This window comes from Natator depressus, chromosome 3 (genome assembly GCF_965152275.1).
Source record: "Natator depressus isolate rNatDep1 chromosome 3, rNatDep2.hap1, whole genome shotgun sequence".
Lineage (NCBI taxonomy): Eukaryota > Metazoa > Chordata > Testudines > Cheloniidae > Natator > Natator depressus.
This window is the reverse complement of record NC_134236.1, coordinates 40,735,087-40,762,115: the sequence shown is the minus strand read 5'-3', so window position 1 is coordinate 40,762,115 and position 27,029 is coordinate 40,735,087. Positions and strand designations below refer to the sequence as shown.

General features: G+C 42.0%; 1 protein-coding gene and 1 long non-coding RNA gene across 6 annotated transcripts in view; one reads left to right on the top strand and one right to left on the bottom strand.

Moving 5' to 3' along the window:
* LOC141984623 (uncharacterized) overlaps positions 1-11,573 on the top strand; it is a 31,905-nt gene extending 20,332 nt beyond the window's left edge. Inside the window, exon 3 of the long non-coding RNA XR_012638759.1 lies at positions 11,037-11,573. This is a non-coding gene — a long non-coding RNA (uncharacterized LOC141984623). The remainder of the gene's footprint in view (positions 1-11,036) is intronic.
* FAM110C (family with sequence similarity 110 member C) lies at positions 1,787-25,795 on the bottom strand. Of its 5 annotated transcripts, none has more exons than XR_012638758.1 (3): positions 24,427-25,795; positions 17,537-17,818; positions 1,828-1,903 (listed from the first exon to the last, which is right to left on the bottom strand). XR_012638758.1 is itself a non-coding variant. In XM_074947759.1 (2 exons), the coding sequence occupies exon 1, from the start codon at positions 25,556-25,558 to the stop codon at positions 24,470-24,472; it is 1,089 nt and encodes a 362-aa protein (XP_074803860.1). In that variant the 5' UTR covers positions 25,559-25,795; the 3' UTR covers positions 1,787-1,907; positions 24,427-24,469. The 5 variants fall into 5 exon arrangements, 2 of the variants coding, with proteins under 2 accessions (XP_074803860.1, XP_074803861.1); XR_012638757.1 differs by having other exon boundaries at positions 1,832-1,907; XR_012638756.1 differs by lacking the exon at positions 1,828-1,903 and adding an exon at positions 13,184-16,750 and having other exon boundaries at positions 16,793-17,818.
* Between the last annotated feature and the right edge of the window lie 1,234 nt (positions 25,796-27,029).

Below are 27,029 nucleotides of genomic sequence, written 5' to 3'. Positions count from 1 at the left end.
ACATCAGTAAGTTTTGGTATTGCTGTTATGTAAACACCTACATCGAAGTGACTACACAGATCCCAGTGATTAATGAACTCATTAGATACCTGAGAGCTCCAAAACTGGCTGTATTTGAAATATTCATTTTAATTGCTAGTTAGAAAATGTTAATGCGGGGAAAACCCATGATAATGTAACAGGCCTGTGCAACTATGGCAGCTTACCTTGCTAGTGAAATCCACTCATGAATGTCACCAAGGAGCTCTGAGGAGAAATTGCTCACATCTGGGCTAGACAAATAACTGAATGACTGAGGAAATTGGCATGTGTCTCTTTGGTGCTGCTAAGCACTGGAATAAATTGCTCAGGCAGGTTATGGAATCGCCATTATTGGAGATTTTTAAGAGCAAGTTAGACAGTGTCAGGGATGGGCTAGAAAATACTTAGTCCTGCCATGAGTGCAGGGACTGGACTAGATGACCTCTCGAGGTCCCTTCCAGTCCCATGATTCTATGATTCTACTAATACTTTACTTTTGGAACTACAGCAGACAGGATCTGCTTGTACCTTGAGGACTGGGAATCAACAATACAGATTCCGTCTGCAAACATTTGTGATCTCTGCCCCTTTATGGGAGGATGCTAGTACAGTGTATGATTTCCAGGAATCCCCAACATATTTCACAGAGTGCTACATAATATTGGTAATGTTGCACTGCACAGTGAGTGTCTAGAATTGTTAGGTCTGTGTGTGTGTGTCAGAGAGAGAGAATTAACTGCAATTTAAGAGCAAAGAATGAATGGATTATTAATCCTTTTTGTAATTGTAATATGGGGAGGAATTTCGGAAATGTCAGCAAAAGACATCTTTTACCATCAAGGCTTATCCGTATGACCTGATATCTGGCATCATTTAAATTCACCAAAGCTACCTAGAGGTCATACTCTGGTCTCCCTTCCCTTTTTAAACTGTTTTTATGCAATTAGTTCCATTATTTATAGTGGCATTTGTTCTTCAATCCAGCCTTTCTTTATTTAACAAAATTCTGCCTGAATATCTATCTATCTATCTATCTATCTATCTATCTATCTATCTATCTATCTATCCCAATCGCTGAGGTATCTCAGCTAATAGTTTGTTTTCCCCTTAGGTATTAATATGTGAATCTTCTTTTTAAACTGGCTATATGAAAAGTAATTAAAACAAATCTCTCTTTGCCTGAGTTTTCCCTTCTGGAAAATAAGGATAGTAATGTTTACTTACCTCAGAAGGCTGTGGTAAGGTTTAATCCATTAATATTTGCAAGGTGTTTTGAGATCCTTGCATGGCAAATTACTATATAAGTACAGCAATTGCTATACATTAAATCTGTTGGGAACAGAAATAACTACAGCTAATTCACCTTCCCTTTACCTCACTGTTTGCTGATAACTGTGTATTTAACATGAGTTACCACTGCACGTACAAACATCAAGACCTTGCTTTGCTGTTGCCAACCGCAGGAGGGACGGATCAGCCTCAGACAAACCCAGATTCGTGTTCCAAGGTGTTTTCCGTTTAGTTATATATTAACAGCCACAGTAGTTGTACATTCACATATGCAGTCACCATCTGACTTTTAAGTTAATATGAAAACTAAGGGGGTTTTCTGCTGCGAATTTCGATACAAACAAATTTATTTTTATTGAAACTTTTTTAACAAAAATTTTATTTTTTCACCAAAATATTAAACCAAAAAATGTTCAGTGGAAACTGTCAGGTGAAAACAAACAAAACAAAACAAAACAAGCAAACAAACAAACAAAAGATTTGGAAGCGTTTCATGGGAGCTGTAATTCAATTGCCTCATGTCCTCATTGTCATCTATGGGCAGGGTTCTCTGGCCAGATTGTGTCCTCTGTGATGCACCATAATCTTCTCTCTTGCTGTCAAAGAGATATAATAAGTGTCAGTATGTCTCAGTTAATACTGCACTGAACAATGGGTCCAGAGTTTAACATAACCTCAAAAAGTCAATGCGCATGTCAAATAATGAAGAGCTTATCTGGGCAGCTGGACTCTCCAGAGTTAGATTAATATTCCATAGGTCTGTTTATTTTTACCAACATGTGTATTCCTAAAAGTCAATGCACATTTTATAACTGTCACTGCACATTTGTGTATCACTGTCACTGCACATTTCTTAAGCCCCGTCTGCCCCACATGTCTGAGGGTTCCAATCCCACCTAGGGTGACCAGATGTCCCGATTTTATAGGGACAGTCCCAATTTTTGGGTCTTTTTCTTATATAGGATCCTATTACCCGCTACCACCGTCCCGATTTTTCACACTTGCTGTCTGGTCACCCTAATCCCACCTGTCCTCAAACCCTCTACAATGCTGATATTACAGTGCTCTTTCAGGTGTATGTGCACTTTAGAGTTGCCATACTTCATACAGAGCTGCCATATTTCACACCCAACTGAAGCTTCTTCTACTCATCTCAGCTAGCTCTTTAGCTGAGACCTTTCAGAAACAGTAGATATCCTGGCCAAAATACTTCACCTCAATAAGGGCCTGAGCAAAGGCACATTGAAAGTCATTGGGAGTTAAGTGCCTAACTCATGTAGGTGCTTTTGAAAATCCTACTAGGTACCTATCTGCATCTTTAGGTGTCTAAATGCCTTTGTAAACCTGGCCCTAACTTGTTTTTGAAAATGGAGTTTAGGCTCCTAAGTCACATAGGCACTTTTGAAAATTTTACCCCAAAGCTATGTATGAGACATTGGGAAATGTCTTAGTACTGCTCCTTTTGTCTTCACAATCACACAGCTCCCTTAATATAAGAACATAAGAAAGACCATACTGGGTCAGACCAATAGTCTGTCTACCCCAGTATCCTGTCTTCTGACAGTGGCCAATGCCAGGTGCCCCAGAGGAAATGAACAGAACAAGTGATCATCAAGTGATCCATCCCCTGTTGCCCATTTCCAGCTTCTGGCAAAGAAGTTAGGGACACTTCAGAGCATGGTTTTGCATCCCTGCCCATCCCGGCTAATAGCCATTGATGGACCTATCCTCCATGAACTTATCTAGCTCTTTTTTGAACCCTGTTATAGTCTTGGCTTTCACAACATCCTCTGGCAAAGAGTTCCACAGGTTTACTATGCCTTGTGCAAAGAAATACTTCCTTTTGTTTGTTTTAAACCTGCTGACTGTTAATTTCATTTGGTGACCCGTAGTTCTTGTGTTAAGAGAAGGATAAATAACACTTCCTTATTTATTTTCTCCACACCAGTCAGGATTTTATATACACCTATCATATATCCCCTTAGTCATCTCTTTTTCAAGCTGAAAAGTCCCAGTCTTATACTCCAAAAGTATTTCCTTTATCATTACTCAGTAGAGCACTTTGAGAGAGCTTGCACATGAAAAGCACTACATAATATAAATTTCCAGTTTCCAGTCTCTGTGATTACATTCATAATTTCCCCCAAAACTCTGTTTTATTTCAAAAACTTGTCAAATTTGTAAAGCATAGTAAATCCATGCTGACTGTCTCTAATGAGGCCCTAGCAGTCCAGGTGACCTCTCAGTTTATCCCTGATGAATTTTTCTTATATCTTCCACACAGTTGAAAATCTTATCATCATGTTTACACACATAGTTTTTTTCAGTCTGCGAGCTCTCTATTTCATCTCTGTCCCCTTTTTTGGGTTCTAATGCATCCTTCTTGAACTTTTGATTATATTTGTGACTTCCTTGTTAATCTACATTGGCTTTGTTTTCTCTCCTTTTGGCACACCTTACCCATGGGATACACTCATTTATCTTTGAACACTTTCTATTTCCACTCTGTCATCTTTCTTTCCATTGCATTGTCTCATTTGATTTCATTCAAAACTGTCTGGTTTACATCCTCTTGAAATTCAGTGTCTTTATTTGTCCCCTAGACGCTGTCACTGTTAGTCATAGCTCAAGGATAACTAATTTAAACATGGTCATTATTGTTCAGAAATTCTCTGTCTTCAACTGTGTCCTCTATGTTATTCAGAACAAACCCTGGAATTTTGGAATGGCTGTTGAACTTGCTTCCAAAAGTAAACAATTTGGGAACCTATCTCAGACTTTATAACTAAATAAATAAAATATTAAATTTGTAGTTTGGTAGCACCTAGGAACCCCAGTAATAGACCAGGACCCCGTTGTGCTAGCTGCTGCACAAACATAGAACAAAAAGGCAGTCCCTGCCCCCAAAGAACTCACTATCTACACAAGACTCATCTTCTGACAACAAAACCCTCAAAAACTGGACATGGCCTATCCCAAAGCTCTGTATGGGAACACCCTGAACTTGCGTAAAGTCTTGACTTGAATCAAAATCCAACCTTTATGACAGGCTCTTCCTCTGTGGTGCCAAAATCTGAGATCTGCACTTTCCTGCATTTGGATTGTTTAGATCTGGATCAGAAATTTGCAGCTAGAGCTCCTCCATACCTTAACCAATATCCAGAAAAACTCTTGGAAAGATCAAAGGTGAGATTTTGTCAACAGATGCATAGATGGGGCTCTCAGTTAAAGCAGTGAGGGACACACACACACACACACAGGGATCCAAGTGTGACTTTAAGTGAGGGGGAGGGTTAAATAAGCAAATTTAAGTTGCTCACCTAGTTAGATTTTTTTTTTTCAGTCTGTACGCAAGGGTAAACACAGGGCTATTTGAAACAACAGAGTGTTCACTTGCACAAAAAGGAATCCCTGTTGTAGCTCCACCACTGTTTTCTCCTTTTAACTTACTCAGTGGCACATGTGTTTTTTATTAAAGAATAGGGCAAGGCACAAACTGACCCTAAAGCTGCTGTAGGAGAATAATGCCAGCGTAAGGGGATGAGCAAGTAGTTCTGTCACAGCAGCTCCTACAAACCACCCTTTCTTTCTGTTAGGGTAGGGGCATGGTGAAAGGAAAGATGCGTAGCTCTAAGTCCTTATCTACAAACAAGCTTGTGCCATTTTAGTTAAACAGGTGCAAACCCTTGAGTAGACACTCTTATTTCAGTTTAAAAGTGCTTTATTTTTCTTCAGCTTAACCCTGCCAACTGACTGAGCAAAACCAAAATAACCCACTCTTCAGCTGCAGTCAGAGCATCCACGTGGGGGTTTGCACTGGTTTAACTAACTGGTTTAAATTCAGACCCTTAGTTAAACCGGTATAACTGTGTGCATACAAACCCTAAGTGGGGCTTTCTTTATGCTGTGGGAGGTGACCATACTTTTGCAACTTGCTCCCCCAGATCCTGCCAGATCCAGATTCTGGGTAGGCTACTACGCCTTTCTTTTTATAGCCTATTAAGGAGGAAGTAGGCTCAGGGTTGGGAAGATTATATTCACAGGCAGAGCCATCCCTAGGGAGGTGCGAGGTCCGGGGCAGAAGTAATGGATTCGTCTCTTCCAGGACCAACCACGCCGGCCAATTGCACTGGCCTGTGGGGCCCCCCACAGCGCGGGTCCTGGAGCAGTCACCCTGATTCGTCCTACCCAAGGGATAGCTCTGTTCACAGGCAGCTGGGTTGCACTATTTGTTCTATTTAAACCTATGGAATAGGTGTTTAGAGCATAGGATTTATGTTTTATATTTTATATGAAGAAAGAAAGAAAGAAAGAAAGAAAGAAAGAAAGAAAGAAAGAAAGAAAGAAAGAAAGAAAGAAAGAAAGAAAGAAAGAAAGAAAGAAAGATTAGCTAGATTGTTGGGCTCAATGGGTAATAATCAAGGGCTCGATGTCTAGTTGGCAGCCGGTATCAAGTGGAGTATCCCAGGGGTCAGTCCTGGGGCCGGTTTTGTTCAACATCTTTATTAATGGTATGGATGACGGGATGGATTGCACCCTCAGCAAGTTCGCAGATGACACTAAGCTCGGGGGATAGGTAGATACACTGGAGGGTAGGGATAGGGTCCAGAGTGACCTAGACAAATTGGAGGATTGGGCCAAAAGAAATCTGATGAGGTTCAACAAGGACAAGTGCAGAGTCCTGCACTTAGGACAAAAGAATCCCATGCACTGCTACAGCCTGGGGAGCAACTGGCTAAGCAGCAGTTCTGCAGAAAAGGACCTGGGGATTATAGGGGATGAGAAGCTGGATATGAATCAGGAGTGTGCCCTTGTTGCCAAGAAGGCTAATGGCATACTGGGCTGCATTAGTAGGAGCATTGCCAGCAGATCGAGGGAAGTGATTATTCCCCTCTATTCAGCACTGGTGAGGCCACATCTGGAATATTGCATCCAGTTTTGGGCCCCCCACTACAGAAAGGATGTGGACAAATTGGAGAGAGTCCAGCAGAGGGCAAAAAAAAAATGATTAGGGAGCTGGGGCACATGACTTGGGGCACATGAGGAGAGGCTGAGGGAACTGGTCTTGTTTAGTCTACAGAAGAGAAGAGTGAGGGGGGATTTGATAGCAGCCTTCAACTACCTAAAGGGGGGTTCCAAAGAGGATGGAGTGAGGCTGTTCTCAGTGGTGGCAGATGACAGAACAAAGAGCAATGGTCTCAAGTTGCAGTGGGGGAGGTCTAGGTTGGATATTAGGAAACACTATTTCACTAGGGAGGTGGTGGAATCTCCATCCTTAGAGGTTTTTAAGGCCCACCTTGACAAAGCCCTGGCTGGGATGATTTAGTTGGTGTTGGCCCTGCTTTGAGAAGGGTGTTGGACTGGATGACCTCCTGAGGTCTCTTCCAACCCTAATCTTCTATGATTCTAAGAAAGAAAGAAAGAAAGAAAGAAAGAAAGAAAGAAAGAAAGAAAGAAAGAAAGAAAGGTTAAAATTCTATGGAAATTAATTAGAGTTCTATGGCAATTAGTCTAAAAACCTATAGAATTCAATAGAGATTATCCTGTTCCTTTATGTTTCTGTGAATTCCACAGGAGAAATACAATTCCCTATTAAACTCTATTGGACTTTTCTATAAGGCAATCTGCCAGCTTCGTAGCCAGGTTTTCCTATACATCATGCACTCGTGCACTATCCCAATTAATTTTGGGGCTATAATAACGACAGTTCTTTGAATTGGCTTAGGCATGAGCAACTCTGGCCACTCCCAAGTAAGCCAAGAGTCTTGCCACATGATGATACACTTTGATTTGTATTGTAAACATTTGGGATTAAAGTGGGTTACAAATGCAGATTGAGGACCCGATATTGTCTTTTGTGTAGCAAATAGAAGCATGATTGTAAAGCTTTAAACAAAGTGATTATGAAAAAAAACCCGCCTGTTGCATATGACGTGCTTGTGGAACTTGGCATCAAGTCGAAAACAAGGAACATTCTGACCAGCCCATCCATCTGCTGGCTTCCACAATATTCTGAAAGCAGCACAAGATAACAGATGAGTGTGTCATGCCACAGGGCGGCCTGAATTCTGACAGGCTGATTTTAGCGACTTATTATGGAAAAGACAAGAATTTTAATCCCCCAAATCACTTTTCTTCTTTGGAAATTATATTTAAAATCTCAGAAATCACAAGTATCTTTCTGGTGTGAGAAAGCCAAATCCAGTGCTGGCATCAGTGGGTGAAATTCCTATTGACTTCAGTGAAAATTGCACCACTTCAGTGAAAATTGCAACTCTTTGTAATTATGAGAGCCCAGCAGCGTTTGGCAGGGGTCAGGTGGAAACCCTCTCCCAAAGCAGGGAAGAGAGAATCGGTGCCTGCTCCCACTGCAGAGACTACAGTGGAACGTTGCCATGAGGGAATGGGAAGGGCTGTGACAGGGATGATTTCCCCACTCTGATCCTAACTGGATTATAAGCAGCGTGTTCGGGACATATGCTTGTTCTGAGAGCTTCAAAGGAGAGAGAACAAATGTTCCCTGGAGACAAATGGAGAAGAATAGGAAGACTTAAAAAGTCAGGTGGAGTTGACCCCTCGTTGGCTAAGAAGCATTACTGCTTCATGGGAGAGCTGTTGACTGACAACCCCACCTTTCTGAGAACTATTGGCTGCAGAAAATTACCTTATTTTGCATTTGCAGTTGGACACACTGGGCTGCATTATTGTTCCCTTCATGTTTATACTCTGGCAGTGAGAAGTGCTGACTTTGAATATGACTCTGAGCACAAGAGGCCTTACTTTGCTGAAGAAGCTGGTTGCTGAGCAGGGGTCAGTCCCCAAGGAATAAGAGGGGCAGGCTATTCACTTCCAACAAATTTATGAAAAACTATGATACATTGGACCTGATCCGCAATACCCCAGGACCGTTTCCCCCCTCCATGCTAACACTTGTGCAAGGCTTGTATTTTAGTACCCAGGTGACACATTATTATTTTCACTGGCCAGCCATTCACTCTTACACTTCTGTGCTGCAACCTTCTTAAATGCTTTGGAATATATTTCATCTTTAAGAGATTTTTATGATTTATTATTTATTTAGCTCCCAAGGTGCCCATGGCCTTTCCAGATATGTAAAGTGACAACCCCAGCCACAGGGAACTCACTGTCTAGGCTAGCTATAACCTAACAAGGGATGACATTAAACAAAGGGAGGGGATGTGGCAGGAAAAGGGCTAAAATAGTAAATGTTCATGCAATACCATTCTGATTAACTATGCAACTTGCAGATCCTGGGCTCTTTGCTTTTTTTGTTTTCATATAGTTGAGGCAGTGTCTACAGCAGTGGTGGGCAACCTGCGGCCCATGGGCCGCATGCAGCCTGTCAGGGTAATCTGCTGGCAGGCCGCCAGACAGTTTGTTCACATTTTCACAGCCTCCCACAGCTCCCAGTGGCAGCGGTTTGCAGTTCCTGGTCAATGGGAGCTGCGGGAAGCGGCGGCCAGCATGTCCCTGCATCCCACGCTCCTTCCCGCAGCTCTCATTGGCCGTTAACGGTGAACTGCAGCCACTGGGAGCTGAGGGCAGCCGTGCAAATGTCAACAAACTGTCTGGCGGCCCGCCCTGACATGCTGCATGCGGCCTGTGGGCCGCAGGTTGTCCACCACTGGTCTAGAGTTAAGGGAAGGAGGATTTTTTGTCTCTCTGGAAAATGTCATTCATAAGAAAATAACATGCAACATTTACCTTATGATAGTACCTCAGGTTGTGTATTCATTGTCTGGATGAATTAGCTTGAAATGTAAACACAAAATGGGACTGTCAAGGCCAGCATAAGCTGAGCAATTAAAGCTCACAGATAACTCTGGAACAGTGAAGGGGAAATGGTTAGACTTTCAATGACCTAGGTTTTCAGTGAAAAAGTAATCAAAAAGGATACATTAACAGGAAGAAATTAGCAATACCAGCTAAGCCCTATCAATATCCTTGCATTTGTTTCTACAGTTTAGCTCGTTAATGGAAGATCTGTTCAGCACTGATTTACAGTCATCACAGTTATGTGACAAACAATCAGATGTTTTAGTGGTTTAGTGTCAGTAATTACTATACCCATCTTTTCGCTACAGGTGATGCTCCTGAAAGGTGGTTGATTTTTGAAGCATTTTCCAGAATCCACACAGGACTCTTAGCTCCCTTAATCACACTCCTCGCTAAAACAACCTAATACTTCTCAAATTATCCAAGCTAGTTTTACAAGTTTTCATGTCCTTTCTTGCTGAACTACTGGATGGGGATAGGGATGTCTGAAATCACTGAAACTCATTTTGGTGTTGGTGATGCTGTTGCCTTTTGTCTTTTTTCTTGTTTATTTTAAAGCTATATGTGGCAAAATTTTGGCAGGTGTAAATGGGCAAAACCCCACTGAAGTCAATTAACTTGGCCCGCAATATGTTAGGTAGTAAATAGCAAATGAAAGCACGTGCAGCAGAGTCCAATATCAGAGCTAATCAATGGTGTGATTATATGCTTAACTTAAACATCACCCAAATGTATAAAAGACAGTATCCATGAGTGGCACACACAAAAGTCCTAATGCATGCACATAAGTCAGTGTTATGTGTGAACAAAGTTATTTACACATAACAGTCCCCAGTTTCACATATGTACTGAGTATCTGATCCTCAGTTGGTGTATGACAGAGAAGTTCCATTAACTTCAGTAGAGTTCTGTTAATGTATACCAGTTGAGGCTCTGGCCAATAGTGTTTTGCATGTAAAATCTTGCACATGCAAATGTGTGGCCTTAACTTTGGGTGCAGACTTGTAACCCAACTTGTAACCATTTGGGCCCATGCATGTAATGCATACACAGTGTTCATGACCCAGTTTGTTGTATGTGATTGAAAAGAAGTCTTGTTTCCTAACTGAGATCTTTAATAAAAAAAATTGGTAACAGTTGAATAATATTTCCTCTGCATGCAACAGTGGGGAAAAGCACAATAGAATGACCAAAGAGAAACAGAAGTTGTGACTTTGTTCATCTGCTAGAGCTGCCTGAAAAGCACCACTGCCTAATTGTGTGTTGCGTGTAGGAGATGGTATGAACTAAGGCAGGGGTCTCAAACACGAGGCCATTTTTGTGCGTTATCTGCTGCAGCCTGCCATAGGCGCCGACTCCACCGGCAGCCAAGCTCCCCTGACCCCCCGCCCCCCAGCCTCTGTCCCCCAAGCATGCTGCATCCCCACTCCTCCGCTTATCTCCCAGCACTTAGGACTTTCCAGGAGGGAGGGGGGAGGAGCAGGGATGTGGCGCGCTCAGGGGAGGAGGCAGAGAAGTGGTGGGGCGGGGCGGGGATTTGGGGAAGGGGTTGGAATAGGGGACAGGGAGGGGGCGGAGTTGAGGCGGGGACTTTGGGGAAGGGATTAGAATGAGGGCAGGGAAGGGGTGGGAAGAGCCGGGGCGGGGGCAGGGCCTCGTGGAAGGGGTGGAGTGGGAGTGGGGGTGGGGCTGGGGGGGGGGGTTGTATCTTTGTATGAAAAGGTGTCAGTGATGGGGCCCTCGGGCCAATGTACTAGTCCTCATGTGGCCCTCGTGGTGATTTGAGTTTGAGATCCCTGAACTAAGGGTAGGTGAACCTCTAGGAGGGTGAGCTTTTTCAAATCTACTTTTTGGGGGTTGCAAAATTAGTTTGAAGTAGTCAGGCTTTTTAACCCTGTAATTTAAAAATGTCTTCATTTTCTTTCAAGGATAAGCTTTAATGAAACTAAGAAGAAGGATGGTCCAGTGGTTGCAGCACTCATCTCGGACTTGGGGGACCTGCATCCAAATCCATGCTGTGCCACAGACTTCCTGTATGACCTTTGGCAAGCCACTTAATCTCTGTGCCTCAGTTCCCATCAGTAAAATGGGAACAATAGCAATTCCCTACCTTAGGGGCAGGGAACGGTGGTTGTGAGGATAACTGTATTAAAGAATGTGCTCAGATACTAAAGTAAGGAGGGGGACATAATGTATCTTATTGCACCATTTTTTAAAAAAGAGAGAAACTGTGTTAGGAGGCTTGTCTTTGCAGGGTTGTGTAAGTCACTTATGTGCTAGGGCATCTGTCAGTGGCAACTGCACAGAGCTTCAGAGAATGCTTTGTGAAAAGCCCTTCAAGATCTTATACACTCTAATGTTCAGTGGACACCAATCTGTGTAAAGCTGCAGCAAAGGGTCTTGTTCTCAGCTGTAAAATCACCATAGGCTCTCTTTTCAACAGCTGTGCTTTGTAAGCTGTTCACAGATGAGCAGAAAGAAGAGCATCTTGATGAGTAATTTGTGAAATTTAAAAGGACTGTTTATCCACACTGGGCAATCTGTGAACCTGAGCCTGCAAATCCTTATTTGTGAGAGTGGTCCAGCTGAGTTCACAGGCTTGCACAAGGAAGGCCTACTTAGGAGGAAAAGGACTGCAGGGTTGAGTTCTAATATAATAAAGATGTACTTAACTGCTTTGCCGGACTGGGACCTCAGGAAGTACAGCGACTGCTGTTTCAGCCCTGAGACTAGAATACCAGCTGCAGACTGCTAAGGTGGCTTGTCCCACCCGTAAGTTAAAAGCATGAATTCCTTCCCCTGCCCAGCCTTTGCTTAGGACCTTGCACAAACACCAATTAATTAGGATTTGTGAGAGGGGTTGCATTTCAATGATCTCAAAATTGCTTTCCGTTTTGTGCTAAAGACCTTAATCCTACTGGCTGCATAGCAGTGAACTCTGAGTTGTGTTCAAACTCTTGTCAGTGAGACTACTTTTACATAAGTAGGTCTACACTTGTGGTGGTGTGTAGACTGAGCTAGCAGGGGTATAAGTAGCAGTGCAGACTGAGGCACTGCTTTGGTGAGTTGAACAGAGTGCCCTAAATGTCTGAACCCTAGAGTATATATCTTACACGGCTCCCTATATGCCCAAACAGTGCCTCCCATGTCTACACTGCTGTTGCTAGTGTAGAAACTACTGCTGCTTCCCTGCTGCTGGAGTCTTTCCCTGCCTCGGTGAAAGACTCCAGCTGCAGAGAAAGGCTCAGGTAGCAGGGAGGCAGCAGGGAAAGGCCCAGGCAACTTCCTGCTCCTCCCCTTGCAGGAGCCTTCCACTGTTGCATGTAGCCACACATACACTACACCCTGTCACAAGGGTAGGCCCGGTCTAAGAAGATTATAGAATCATAGACTTGTAGGACTGGAAGGGACCTTGAGAGGTCACCCCTGACAGGTGTTTGTCTAGTAGTTTGAAGGGCAAATGATGTTGAGGCCCTAGGATGAGTATGTATTAGTTTCAGCAAAAACTCACTTTAAAAACCATTATTTCACTTCTTCCCACAAAACACACATTTATTAAATCTAGTTTGTCTCTTTCAATCCATTAAACAAAATTATCTCAGTAAGGTTCCTCAGATAGAGCTTTTCCTGATGGACCCAAACACCCAGCTGTTCTGGCCAGTTGGGTGTGAGGGTAATGGCTGTACAATATTGCCTGAGGCACATCCTAGTTTTTGAGATTGAACAAAACCAAATGTAGGTAATACCGAAAATTAGGGTTGCCAGATGTCCAGTTTTCAACTGAACACCCGGTCGAAAAAGGACCCTCCCCAGCTCTATGAAAATGACTGAGTGAGTGAGGGTGGGGGAGAGCACACAACAGAGGGAGGGGGTAAGATGGAGTGAGTGGAGTGGGGACTCAGAGAAGGGGTGGGGCAAGGGTGTTTGGTTTTGTTCAGTCAGAAAGTTGGCAACCCTAATTAGTTTGAAAAAGTTTTGTTTGCTTTTAAAAATAAATGTTACGCCACTTAAACCATGACCTAAAATGGGAATACAAAATTATTATGAGAAAGATTTGCTTTGTAGATATCAAATTTACTGATACCAGAACCCACTATCCATTTTATGAGAGAGATCTTCTTAAGAGATTGCTTGCCTGGTTCTTTATGCAGGGATTGGGATATGTTTCAGAGAATCATCTGCACCTTTGAATGTTTCTTCAAACCAAAGCTTTGCTCACCACCAAAGAAGCTGCTGTCCCAGAGCAATTAAACATGTGACTAGGAGTCTGAGTTTTAAAAAAACTATAGTAACAGTAATGTAAACAACAAACAAAATAAAACTACAAGCTACCAAGAACAAATTACAAACTTTCAGTTGTGTTTTTTTTTAATTTGTATGCAATGAAATAAAATACAGATTTGTTTTTTTATAAGAATATAAACGTAGGAACCTAGGAAATTCCATACTAGGTCAGACCAGGACCAGATGAAGGTGCAAGAAACCCCATAACAGACAATGATGGAATAACATGCTTATAGGAGGCAGTTTCTTCTTAGTCCCCATCAATTAGTGGTTGATTTATGCCCTGAAGCATGAAGATTTATATCCATTTAAAAATTTTTATATATATACAACAATCTGCACTCTTGTTACACAGGTTTCAGAGTAGCAGCTGTGTTAGTCTGTATTGGCAAAAAGAAAAGGAGTACTTGTGGCACCTTAGAGACTAACAAGAAGTGAGCTGTAGCTCACGAAAGCTTATCCTTAAATAAATGTGTTAGTCTCTAAGGTGCCACAAGTACTCCTTTTCTTCTTGTTACACAGATTCCTGTACATGGCTATGTACAATATACTGAAGGGATCATAGTTTACACCTGATGTCTTAATTGTAAACACCAGGCTCTTGCCATAAAAGCGGACTTTGTACCTTTTTTCCTGTTAAATTAAAACTATGGACACTGTCCCTTTTCACAGTGATAATATTAGCTTTAAAAAACTGGTTATGAAGAGCACTGGACCGTTAAAATTAAGCTGTGCAATAGGGTTGCATCCAATGTGGCTGTCTTGGTTTGCATGGTTCCAGTCAAACAAAAACAAGTGGGTTAATTTGTGATTTTCTCCCAGCAATCCTAGTTTTATGTTTGCATGAAAATAAAGGGTAAGTCCCGGCCCCACTGATGACAATGGCAAAACTCCAATTGACTTCAGTGGGGCTGGGATTTTACCCAAAAGCGCTAAACAAAACTTGAGCAACCCCTTACAAAACACACCAGTTTCGTAATGAAATAGATGAGTTTCCCAGTGCATCCCTTCCTTATTTTAAGGGTTTTTGTTGAAGGATAAGGAGAGTCAAAGGATAAGGAGAGTCAATGGCCAAGAGTAGCCATTGGGTTCCCTATCATCATGGGGCAGGTCAGCATCAGAATGAGGTAAAAGGCTTTATAAGTAACAGCAGCAATAGCTGAGCAGAATGTGCTAATCCCCACTGTTGTGCTGAATGTGCTAATCCACTGTTCAGGATGAGCGTGGTAAGATGTCCACTCCCAAGAGATGTAGGGATAAAGGGACTGTCAGCTGTCCTCTTTTCTGGTAAGGTGGAAAAGGGTAGATCTGCTCAGTAGACACTTATAGGTAAGGGGAATTCATAGCTTATTAGGTGTTAGGAAAGGTCTTGGGCAAATCTTCTCTGAGGTTCAACACATCCAAAGTTGAACAAAGCCAGGTGCATTTGCTCTGGTGTTGGTGTGAAAGGTCAGCACAGCTCCATTAAGCAGCTCATAAAGGCCAACGGTGGGATTTTCAAAAATGCACAATCCTGGCATAACTGATCCCACTGACATCTATGGTAAAACTCCCACTGACTTCAGTCAGGACAGAATCAACTGATTCTCTATGCTTTTGAGAATCCCATCTAAGTCCTTTACATATCTCTTCCTGTTATTTAAAGTCCATGGTCAATTTATCTCACTACCATCTCTGATACAGACCCAATGGAAACTTGAAAGGGAAACCAGAAACCTTTCTAAAAACCCGGCCCCCCCGCCATTGTGTTGGTGCACTGGTTTGTAGCTGTGGGATTTCTCATGAGCTCTGAGCTGTCTACAGTGGTTCATTCGTATTTCCAAGAAAAAGCATTCAATAGCTTTTGATAAAACATATACATAATTCCATGTACAGTAATTTGCAAAGTGAGCATAAGAATACAATGGGTCACATTGCTGACTTATCAGTCTTTACAATCTCCCTTTAAACAACTGCACATCAGTGGATAACTCTAACCATATTAGCATTGACGGTGTAGTCTATCGTGAATCAAAACAGAAACTTAGATTATTTGTTTTGAAGGTGCTAATCTCTAAGTATACAGTATCTTACTGGTGCTACTTGGTCCTTCCTATTCTCTGCCTGTGGCACATAATAGTCTATTCTCCTGTGAGCTGTAATATTTTGGTCAAATTTTGGTTGTTGGGTTTGGTGTGTGGGTGCTGGGTGGTGTTGGTGGCTTGTGATAAAAAAGTGGTCAGAGTTGATGATCTGGTGGTCTCTTCTGACCTTAAATTCTGTGTCTCACTAATACAATCATTTCAGTTTTCCCTGTGTAGAGCAGATTCAATAAATACTTTATTTGGAAATGTTATTTTTATATATATAGACAATTTAAGATATGTGTATGTGAATTAACACTAAACCAATATAGACAAATACTCTGCATTCTCATCCTGGGGGTGAGAAATAGTGACAAATATGTTTTTCTTAATTAAATAAGGTTAGCCTGACTCATAAGTCTATTATTAACTTAAAGTCAACTAAAAACTATTAAATAGCACTTACAGTGCAGTATTTTGGCTCACAATGGTTGAATAAATTAAAATCGGAAATATTTGATTCTTATGGTTAGAGTGAATGCTCTATAAAAATGCCATCACTCAGTCCTTCTCCTCCCTCTCTCATAGTTATGTTACAAGACTAAGTCTTTTATAAGATGTTAAAAGTGCTGATTAGGTGTTCATTCCATCTTCTCCTCTATGCCTGCGTCTGGTTCACTTTGTTCGGTGGGGGCATGGCAGCTAATCGTTGAAAGGGGCTGATTGACTGCTTACCGCGTATAACCCTAATGGAATGTTGAGAATGGAATCTCATTTTCCTGTACTTGTTACAGTACAGGTCTGACAGTCCAGTGCTGTAAACAGAATACTATAGCCATGGTAACCTGTGGTTCAACTTTTAACCTTTCAGCACACTGAAATATAGGGCCAGATTCTGATCTCTTTTTTATCAGTTCAATTATTCCAGATTGACACTGCTATAACTAAAATCAGAATCTGGTCCCTACTTCATTTCCCCCCCACCCTGCTTTGTGATTTATGGTATCAGGAATAAATAACTCAGGGAAGGGCATTTTCTGATAACTAATGACTGACTGAGCTAAGGATCTGAGGCATAGCCAAGGGCCATAAACTCACATCTACATCTACAATCAAACTGAGTGACACAAATTATTTTTAAACAGTGTTTAAACACAGTTCAAATAAAGTTTGCTTGGTCAGTGCAAAGTAGGTGTAGTCGTTATAACAATTATGTTGACATGGTGCTGTCTATACTACAAGTCGAATAATCTCAGCACATTTGTCTGGTATGTTGCGGTTGTGTCCTAACATGCCTTCTTGTTTACAATGCAGATAGGACTTGTGTCCTAACATGCCTTCTTGTTTACAATGCAGATAGGACAATGCTATTATAGATTCATGCTAATCAGCCGTAACATTACATATGCTGTGACACTATTCCCTAACATGAGTCAATAAACATGTTGCCCATCCTCAGTACAAAAATAAATGTGTTAGATTACAGACAACCATGTGCTGGCAGGGTCTGAGATGTAGTATAAGAAGAGCCTAAGGGCCTACCTAGACTGCACATGTTACCATGCTGGAGCACTGTTATAGCAAAGAAGAGTCCTGTCTAATATGGAATGTGCATTGAGTTTCTCTGTGTCATAGCTAGGCTTTGGGAGTATGCCCAAGACCATATGTGAAACATGATTTTAGCCATCCATTCCCACTGGCTGATCAGCCTGGTCTAGTTGGAGAACATGGTTCTCTAGTTTGCCTTAAATCTCAATCTAGACAAGGCCTAAGAAGGAAGCTAGTGTACAGCTGGCTTTAAATACTGTTTATAAAACTGTCATGTTTGGTCCACTGTCACCAGCCAGGCAGAGTGTGCTGAATTCATGTCAGTGTGAGCCAGGTTTAAAGTCCTGTTAACACACTTTCTTTGAAAGTGTAGGTGGAGCCTCCCTGCAAAGAAATACCTGACCCAGAGGTCATTGCCACTTTGTTCCCGCTTTCTCCTCCCCGGGTCTTGCTGATGGATTTGCCATCAGTCAGAGCCAGACATGCCACACCAACCTTCCTTCACATTTAGGATGACATCCTGGTGCACTGACCTCTTTCTGGATATTACCAGATATTTTAGCACATAAACCTGCCCCTGCTCTTCCAGAAGCTTTAATTTCCCTCCGTCTCAGTTTGTAACTTCCTCTTGCTGTTGTACTTCTGTACACACATATGCCTGTGACAAAGAGTGAGCCTGCAGACGGGTGGGAGGGCAACAGGAAGTTGATAAACTTGCACAGATTTATCATAAGCCAGATGATAGAAGAGTTTGCTGTGGGTCTATCTGTCTGTGTCCTGTTTAGTCAGCTGCCATCTCAGGGAATGTTTTCAGTCTAAGGAAAGAAAAATGTGCTATTTAAAACACTTAATGCATCATACTGGTACAGGGTAAGCTTTAACACTTCATTCCAACTGCTTACAACTACTACCAACATAATCAATTCCTTTCCTGAGAAACCCACCCTAAAAAGGAGCATTCTTTTTTTAAAAAAATGCTTTTGAAGCTCAGGACTGATATGAACTGCGTAATCTTGATTACAATCAGAGAGGAGGATGTTCAGTTCACCCTCTTTTTAAAGCCATAGCCATCATTAAAGCAATGAGGAGCAAAACTCCCTGAAAGCCCATAGAGTTGTGTTCCTCCTAATGCCATTGGTGAATTTGGCCTTTAAGAATTTGTAACTTTATAATGCTGCTTATCTAGGCAAAATCTAGTCAATTACCTTTGGGTTATTTTGAGGCTAACTATAGATAACATGGCTTCTTAATTATCATCCTGCTAAAACAAATGTGTTAGTTCACTTCATGTCTCGAGTAGCTGTTTTATTTATGCAGTGTTTTACCAATCATAACAGAATTCATGAAAAATTAAGCTAGGAACATAAAATATTAATAGGAGCGTCTGATTCATTAAAAACCTGCAGTTTAAAAAAGCTGTTCTACTGAGAATGAACATTAGAGTCTAGGAAACATGCACAGAGGGTTTTGTTGGTTTTTCTCTTTTTTAAAATACGGTGCAACAATTTCAATACACCAGGCCATGCCAGGGGCTTTAAGGAATATGTCTGCTGAAAGGCAAAGAAAGCACCTAGTTTCCATGGGGCAGGTTTCCTGGGTCTAGTCCGTTAGCCTCCCTGTTCCCACAGCTGATAAATGCTGTGCACTTTGTCTACACAAAGGCCAAAGGGAGCTGAAGGGCTAGCTTCTATTTTCAGCTTATCTGTCTGATCTCTGTGTGGTGTGATGCTCCCCACTCAGGTTCCCAGAATCTGGGGTGCACTCGAAGCCCGAATGTCTCCTCCCACAATTTTACAGCCCCGCAGCCTGACACCATGAGTCCAAGTCAGCTGCGGGTGTTTAACTGCAATGTAAAAATATCCTGTGAGCACTGCATTTTTTGCAACAAACATGATGGCCTGTGGTCAGGATAAACTCTAGCATTGACAAGAAGCTAGCTTGTGGGTTTGTAGGAAACACAAGTCTCAGACCCACAGTCAACACCACCGATTGTCTGGTGATAACTACTTTAATTCAGCCTTATTTATTATTAAATATTTATATGAAGGTAGCTCCAAAAGGCCCGAATCCTCTTTGTGCTGGGCACTGTACATTGATATTTATAGGTGAGTTTTCTAACGGTTACTGGGTCTGTTAAAAGTAATGGCCTAAAATCAGCATTGTTGGATTTTCCTTGATTTTTCATTAATTGTGGACCAGCTCCTCCGCTGGTGGAAATCAGCATAGCTCCATTACTGATTTACACCAGCTGAGAATCTGTCCCTATATATTTAAAGTCAGGTTTAGGGTACAAACCTGATGGACTAGAGTTTCCTAAACTGCAAAAACAGAGTGTACCAAAATATTTGCCTGAGATGGACAACATAATGTAGTGTGCCCCTCTGAATATCATTCCAAATTAAACTCAAGATGGCATCATTTCTGGGAAAGCAGCTGAGGGAAAAGCTACTTTCAGCTACACTAGGTTGTTAGAGTTAGAACGGCCATATCTAGCCTATGAATTTAGTTTTTAACCAATAGATACCCAAGTTCATGCAGGTCCTTCTCCTACTCTGTTAAACCATGGGCTGTAAATAGCATCAATTTTGAATTGTTTATTTGGCACATTCATTGGGTAATTAAATACAATTAAATGACATGTGACTGAGCAGATCTCAGGCTCAGCAGTTAAAATCTCTTTCTACCCCCTGTCTAAAAATAAGCAAATTATATGACCTGAGTTGTATACTCACTCACACACTCTTCTACTCAAGTAATTTGTTACCAATTCTAGGTTTGTACTATACTTCTCTACATATTATTGCCAAGAGAGTTAGAGTACTCGTGTCCCAGTCATACTCATTCCCATGCGGATTAGTTTTGCCTTTGTAAAATTCAAGGGATCAGTAATGCTAGTAATGAATGTCTCTGTATGCTTTGTGGATCACATCCAATATTTGCAGAAAGCCAGGATGCATTGCTTCACTTCAGGAAGTTCCCTGCATTGCTTCAAAGGGCCTAGGCTGAAGGCTTAGCATGTGAGTGGTTAATTTGTCTCCCTGCTGGCTCATCTTCTGATTAACCAATTATGTAAACACGTGATGAGTTATAAGTGGAGATTTTGTGGTTTAGATTAATACAGAAGATCATTCTGCTAAGGGTTTCTTTTGTACAGAAACATTAGTACCAAAAAAAGAGCAAGTTCTTAAATATTAATGAAAGTGTTAAGGGTTTATATGTATTCTTGAGGACCAGTCAACCAATCTAATTTCAGGTCAATCATGGAAGGGCTTGACACTGTAGATGACATTTGTTACCATGAATTTTCACGTGGTACCCACATATTTCAGCATCCTCTGAACTGCTAGTTGGAACAGAAAGCAATACCAATAAACATTTCAAATGTGTCTTCCATCCACTCTAAAAACATGATTAAAATCTCACAATGCCCTGGGGAGGTAGGGAAGTATTATTTCTCCGGGGGCATAAGCCAGGCTCAAAGAGGTTAAACCACTTGCCCAAGATCAGACAACAGGTCAGTGACAGAGCCAATAACAAAAGCCCTATCTCCTAAATTCCTGTCCTGTCCCAATACATGGATCTGTTTTGAAAACACACGAAAAGACATGTACAACTATGTTTAAGCAACATTAAAACTGTGACACAAACTCATAGAAAAAGCAGTTAAGGAATTTTAAATGTGTTTGCCACCATGTCCTCAAAAAAACAAAACAAAACACAACCCTGTGCCTATATGGATAAGAAGAAATAGGTTATAAAACTACCTGTAATTCAAAGGCACAATGGGGTGTCAGTCAATACTTTGAATTTCTTTGTCTTTACTATTAATGACATTACTTAAAAATTTCTGGTGTATGCTTCCTATGTATTCCCTCTTCCCCAGACCAGTATCAAAAGATATTAAGGAAACAAAGTTTAAAAGTAAATTTCCCATCATAACATGAGAAAAATTCTGGGCTACAATTTTTAAAGACAGAAAGCATGAAAATATTTGCACATATGTATGGGTCTATATTTATGTGAAGTTACCCTACCTGTATGTGCAAATTGGGCCATTGCATGTGCAAATGGCTATTTAGGTAGCTACTTGCCCAATTCTCCTTTTATACAAATCAGGTCTATGCATGTTTAATGCCATTAACTTAATAAAATTAGCACTGATTTACACTGGTGTAAATGAGAAAAGAATCAGGCCGTAAAAGTCCACTTGGGCATGCAAAAACCCCATCTGCACAAGCAATGGAGATAATTATGTTAACAAACGTAGGCACAGAAATGTGCTCACATGTTTGGGCAAGGTCCTTTAAAGAGCTGACCCTGGATAGCTTGAAAATAAATTAGTGTGCTATTGTAAAATCAGAATATTATTTTTTTTAAATCCATTTAAAATCTGCTATGCTACATTTTAGAACCCAGTACTTTCATTTACATAAAAAATTCTATGTCTTTGAAAAACCTCTCACAGCTTTGGCCCTGCTTCTGTCTTTCCTTTGCATACCCCTCTAAAATGCGACAGAAGTATAATTTATCTAAAGTCCTGCTCTGTGGATTATTAACATGACAAATATTAAGGGTCCAGTCAAGAAGAAAGTCTCTTTGGCTGCAAAAGCACCTACGGCTTCAGATGCTGACTGTGTGATAGGTTGGTCAAAGGGCAGAAAGAGAAAAAGGCAACACTTGATTCTGCACCAGGGAGTTGCAGAGCTTCTGCGAAGGTGGGGAGCACATGTGAATGTACTTCCGGCTTTCCATACATTACAGCACCCTTTGCCAGACATCTTTTTATGATGTGTGCCTAGCTGATTTGTAGGCTCTTTGGGGTAGGGATCATCTGTCTCCTGTGTCATCTGCAACGCTGAACACACTGATAGCATTTCACAAATAAATAATAAGAGGCCCAACAGCCTTCTTCCATTTGACAAGGCCCACATGGCCCATGAGAATTACCACAGTTCCAGTAGGAGAATAACCTCACAGCTGGCCCCAAGAGCAGTGGCAAAGAGATCCTACAGCCAGACGTCTCTTGTTTCCCTTTATACAAAGCCAGTTGCTTTATACAAAGCCAGTGCCAGGCTCCTGCACCCAGTAGCAGGAGGTGATCAAAGGCCCCACCTTCATAACTGTGTAAAGTTCACAGCTGCAGAAACTTTTGCAAACCCCCACATCCACCATCTGTTTTATGTGGCTCCCTCTCCCATCAGCTCTGGAGAGTGAGGGAGGGGAACTCTTCAGCTCAGAGAAACCCTCTCTTCTCTGCGACTGAATTCAGGCATGGAGCTCTCACCCAGTGACATATCTGTGGGTTGACAGCATCACACATGACATCTGTCCCTATTCTGGAGGCACACTCTAGAGCTGGTGAAAAATATTTTGTGGAAATGATTTTGACAAAAGTCAAAATTTTTGAGTTTTCAACATTTCAATGACAAAACTAATTCTATGAAAAATGGGTTTCAGAGTAGCAGCCATGTTAGTCTGTATTCGCAAAAAGAAAAGGAGTACTTGTGGCACCTTAGAGACTAACCAATTTATTTGAGCATAAGCTTTCGTGAGCATCCGATGAAGTGAGCTGTAGCTCACGAAAGCTTATGCTCAAATAAATTGGTTAGTCTCTAAGGTGCCACAAGTACTCCTTTTCTTTCTATGAAAAAGGTAAATGAAAATGCATTTTTTGTTTTTCTCAAACAAATGCACAACCAGAATACTTTTTTTATCCACCTCTAAAAAAGGTCCTGTTTTTAAACAGAATCTGTATCAAGTTTCCATCTTGTGCCTTCTAGAAAGCTCTCTCAGCCTAATATATTTCAATGGTGTTAAAAGGTATATTCCTCATTAGGAATGCTCAGAAGTTAGTAGGTACTGTATGCTGCATCTTTCAGACTCTTTACTGCCCTACATTGTCAGACAACCAAGCTAGAATCCACCACCATGTTAGCATGTCAGGAGATGCAGTGAGTATGCTTAATGCATATCCCAACATTTTCATAACTCTGAGCCCCCAGGCAATTGCGTGGGATGGAGTCACAGGGCCTTACTCACTTCCTACCTACACTTATGTAATTTGGGATGAATTTCTTTGAAGACAGTGGATTCATACCACTATAAAATCGGTGTACCAGGAGAAATCTGGGTAACAGTTCTTGATCCACTAGGAAACTGGCTCAGGCATTATAATATCCATGTTCTTTTGGATAAGCCATGGACTCATTTCAAACAACTGTGCCAAGGGCTAATTAGTATCCTCTTAATATACAGATTATGAACATGATAAATTCACAAAGAGCACATGTAGCTCATTGTGTCAAGGATCAGTTAGCACAATTTAAAATAATACTGTGTAAGAGGTCCAAGGCCTAAGGGATGTATGTGCTTGGGTCAGTAAGATTTTCATATAATGGATACTTTGGGCAATTTGCATGTAATGAATAGCTACTAAAGTTCCTAGGAAAATGGTTCTTGCCAATAGACAAGACTCACCCCAGGCATAGATACAGCTCTTATTAGAAGTCAATAGGAAGTGTGCCCACTTACACCAGGAGTGCATTTAGCCCATTTCTCTACGTGAAGTAATAGCTTTCCAAGCCTCTCACATTTTTATTCATTGTTGTAGTTTTTAAATATCGGCCCAGCCCACCAAACAAACCACATCACTGACTTCCAAAATCTGCTGCTTGAATTGCAGTAGCACAACCATGTGGGCAAAGCCACGAAAGTTCTCCAAAGTCAAAAGAGCCAAACTGATTACAATCGACGTGAACAGAAAGAGCAGTCCCACTTCCCTGCAGAGCTTGTGAAATGCCAGGCATCAGCTGGCAATTCCTACTGCCAAGGCAGAAAGCTCTGTGAGAATGGGATCTCTAGAAAAAGCATGGATATAATAAGTGCAGGCAAAGTGGGAGGGAAAGAAAGAGAGCGAGACAGAAGGGGAGGGAGGGGAAAATTGTACTACTACACGGTAAATACAGACTACCCCTAAACGTCGAGTGGTTCAGTTCAGTTTGTTTGATCTTACCTGCTACAATTAAGGGCTGAATAATTTTTCTGGGGTTTGTCTTGAGTTTAACATAGCAGAAACTGGTGAAAACAAGTCATTTACAAAGCAGGAGACTGCAAAGGGCAGACATTCCTTGTAAACCCTGACTGTTTACTTTCATTTGGGGATCTGATCCAAGCTTGCAAATTACAGTTGGTTTCTCTTTTTTTGTTGTTGTTGTAATACCCCGGACTCCTGTTTTACAAGAACTCCATTCCCCCAAACTAGGCTCCTAGGTGCTACTGTAATTATATAAATAATAATAATAGCAACGTTATGGGCAGAAAGCAGCTTGTTCCTGCCATTCATAGAACAGACAAACTCAGATAAATCAACAGTGTTTTAATAAAAAGATAAATATAAATGGGCATGGCTGGGCTTTGCACACACCTTGAGTTTACCAGGCTGTAACGCATGCTGAAAGGAGAAGCCTTCACGCAAGCTCTTGTAGCATGTTGTTAGTCTCCTTGGCTTTCTTACAAGTATACAGCCATTTGATTATCCGAGCGTTGCGCTCAATCACTGACGTGGTGCTAGGGACCTGCTCAGTCAGTTCTTCCTCCAACAGCCCATCATCCCCACTGTGCCTTGTGAAGTCGCTCTCGGATGTTGCCAGGCTGATGCTGCGGATCCTGAAGGAGATGTCAGAAATCACAGAGAAGTTCTCTCTGCCCAGATCCTCGACTACCTCGGGTTCGAGGCCGCAGTACTTAAAAAAAGTGTCAAACTCAGAGAAAGACTTGGAATAGCGAGAGCTGATATCAGACTGGGAACGATGCAACCCTTTCCTCCTCATGTCCTTGACCTCATCAGGTGCAACAGTCAGTTGTGAGGAGTCCTCACACTCATGCTCAGGAACAGCTCGTGCGTCTGTGTTTGCAGGGGCAGCGTGCTCAGCTACGCGGCTGTTTGGCCCATTGGCGGCGTGTTTGGTGGATACTGTCTCTTCACTTTCTGGTGTGAGGCCCTCCCCAGTTACGTTGGGCATCTCAGGGGAAGTCAGCAGCTTCTCCTTCATGGACCCCTGGAACAGCCACCTCACCAGGCCCCCTCGTGACCTCTCATTGCTTTGACCTTTCACAAGCTCACATTTCTGGCGATAGATCACTAGGGAGTCTGGCCGTACCTGCTTCTTGGAGCTGCTGCGCCTTGCTATGGGTGGATCAGATTCCAGGGGAGCACTGTAGGAATACATTGCTTTAGTTGGCTCCGAGTTTTTTGTGCCTTTCCCTCCACCAATGTCCCTGCTGATTTTTTTGTTTTCCACTGAACAGCTCTCACTGCTGCTCTCTGAGGCTGAGCTCAGCCCGATGACGGGTTCCTGCTTAGTGCTGATTACATGCTGACTTTTTACATACTTGGCCTTATCAGCTGCCAGTCTTTCCACAGCACTTTTCCTGCCTGGGGTGCCTGCCTCCATCTGTCTGCGAAGGTATTCTGGCCCCTTGCTGAGGAGTCGCACTGTCAAAGGGAAGTCCGAGATGGCGTGCATTCTTACGGCGTGAGAGATTTCAGTTGGCATATCAGTTTCAGGTACACTTATTCCACTTATGGTTCTGGGGGAAAAAAAAGAAAAAAAGCCACTCTATGGAATCTGCAGCTTGCGCTCTTCCTGCATAAGTGCCCAGTGAGTCTTTCCAAATTCCAAAGTCTGCTGCTGGTTTGTTTATTTACCTATGCGAAATACAAAAGGCTCCTCAGCCTCAGTAAAGCCCCACTGTCTGACTGTGTCTGCTGCTAACACTCTCTGACTACACACCTCCACACAGCTGCTTCCTTGCATATTCACCTTATAGCTAAGCCGGCCCCTGCAATCCAAACATAGCCAATCAGGTCTGTGTGCAGAAGGCCCGGCTGACATCACCAGTGAGCTGGTTCATTGACGTTAGAGGAGTGGCTCAGATCATCAACACTCCATTGCCTCCAGCAAGGACAAGCACTAATTAAAATATTGTTTATGAGCATATGCTTTCAGTAGTCTCCTCCTCCAGCAATCTGACTGAGTCAAAACACTAGAGGAGTCTTCCTAAGATTAATGGGGCCACTACAGACATTTGGATTTTATGGGAACAAAACTTCAGAGATGTGTTTCTTCCAGGAAGGCATCTCTAGGACTATGTGGATCCTGTACTGTACATGCACCTAGAACTATAAGCTCCAAAGCATTGTTAATGAAAACATTTTCCCTAGCTACCTAGGCATTTTCTTCAGTGCCTGCCCCTTGAGATAAGCAAGACGATATAGGGCCTGATCCTGCAAAGTGTAGCGTGCCCCTGAGAAGAACTGAGGACCCTCAGTGCCACACCCAGCACCTCTGATGGGATACTTGGTGCCTTGCACAATCAAGCCTTTAAACCTGGACTTTCTGGGTCACCTATTAAAGGTTGGGGGGGATTTTTTTTTTTTTAAGTAAAGAGCACATTCAGGCTTCAAAAATGCAGAGCTTTAATTCAGCACCTTGCTGTTTGAGATTTCAACCAAAAGGCTTGTGAAAGTCACGTCCTAAACTCTGCAGGCACATGCAGGTAAATGCACCTGCTGCATTGCTGAATGTACCAGGAACATCCTAACATTCCAATGATATCAATAAGATGCTTGTTTGTGGATGGCACCAGCAGAGCGGAGGGTGGGTGGTGGAATGGTTTAAGATACTATGGAATTACACCAGCTCTAATTTCATCTTCCATCATTTTTCTGCTATTAAATGTGGGCCAGATTTTAAAAGGAGCTGAACCCTAAAGTGGGGCCAGAAGTACTAGTCCAGGCATTTTAGAGAAGTAGCTCCCTAATTTGGAAGCACAAGCCATTTGCACCGACAGATCTGCCTGTTGTCTAAAATCGAATAGTGCCTACAAAAAGTGCATATACCTGTTTCTCACAAGGTTCTTTCTGTGTATCATTTCACTGGGGATTAGAGTGCAGAAATGTTTTTGTAAAGACTGACTCAGAGTATCATTTTTGCCATCACTAGAAGTGTGGTGGATATACCATCA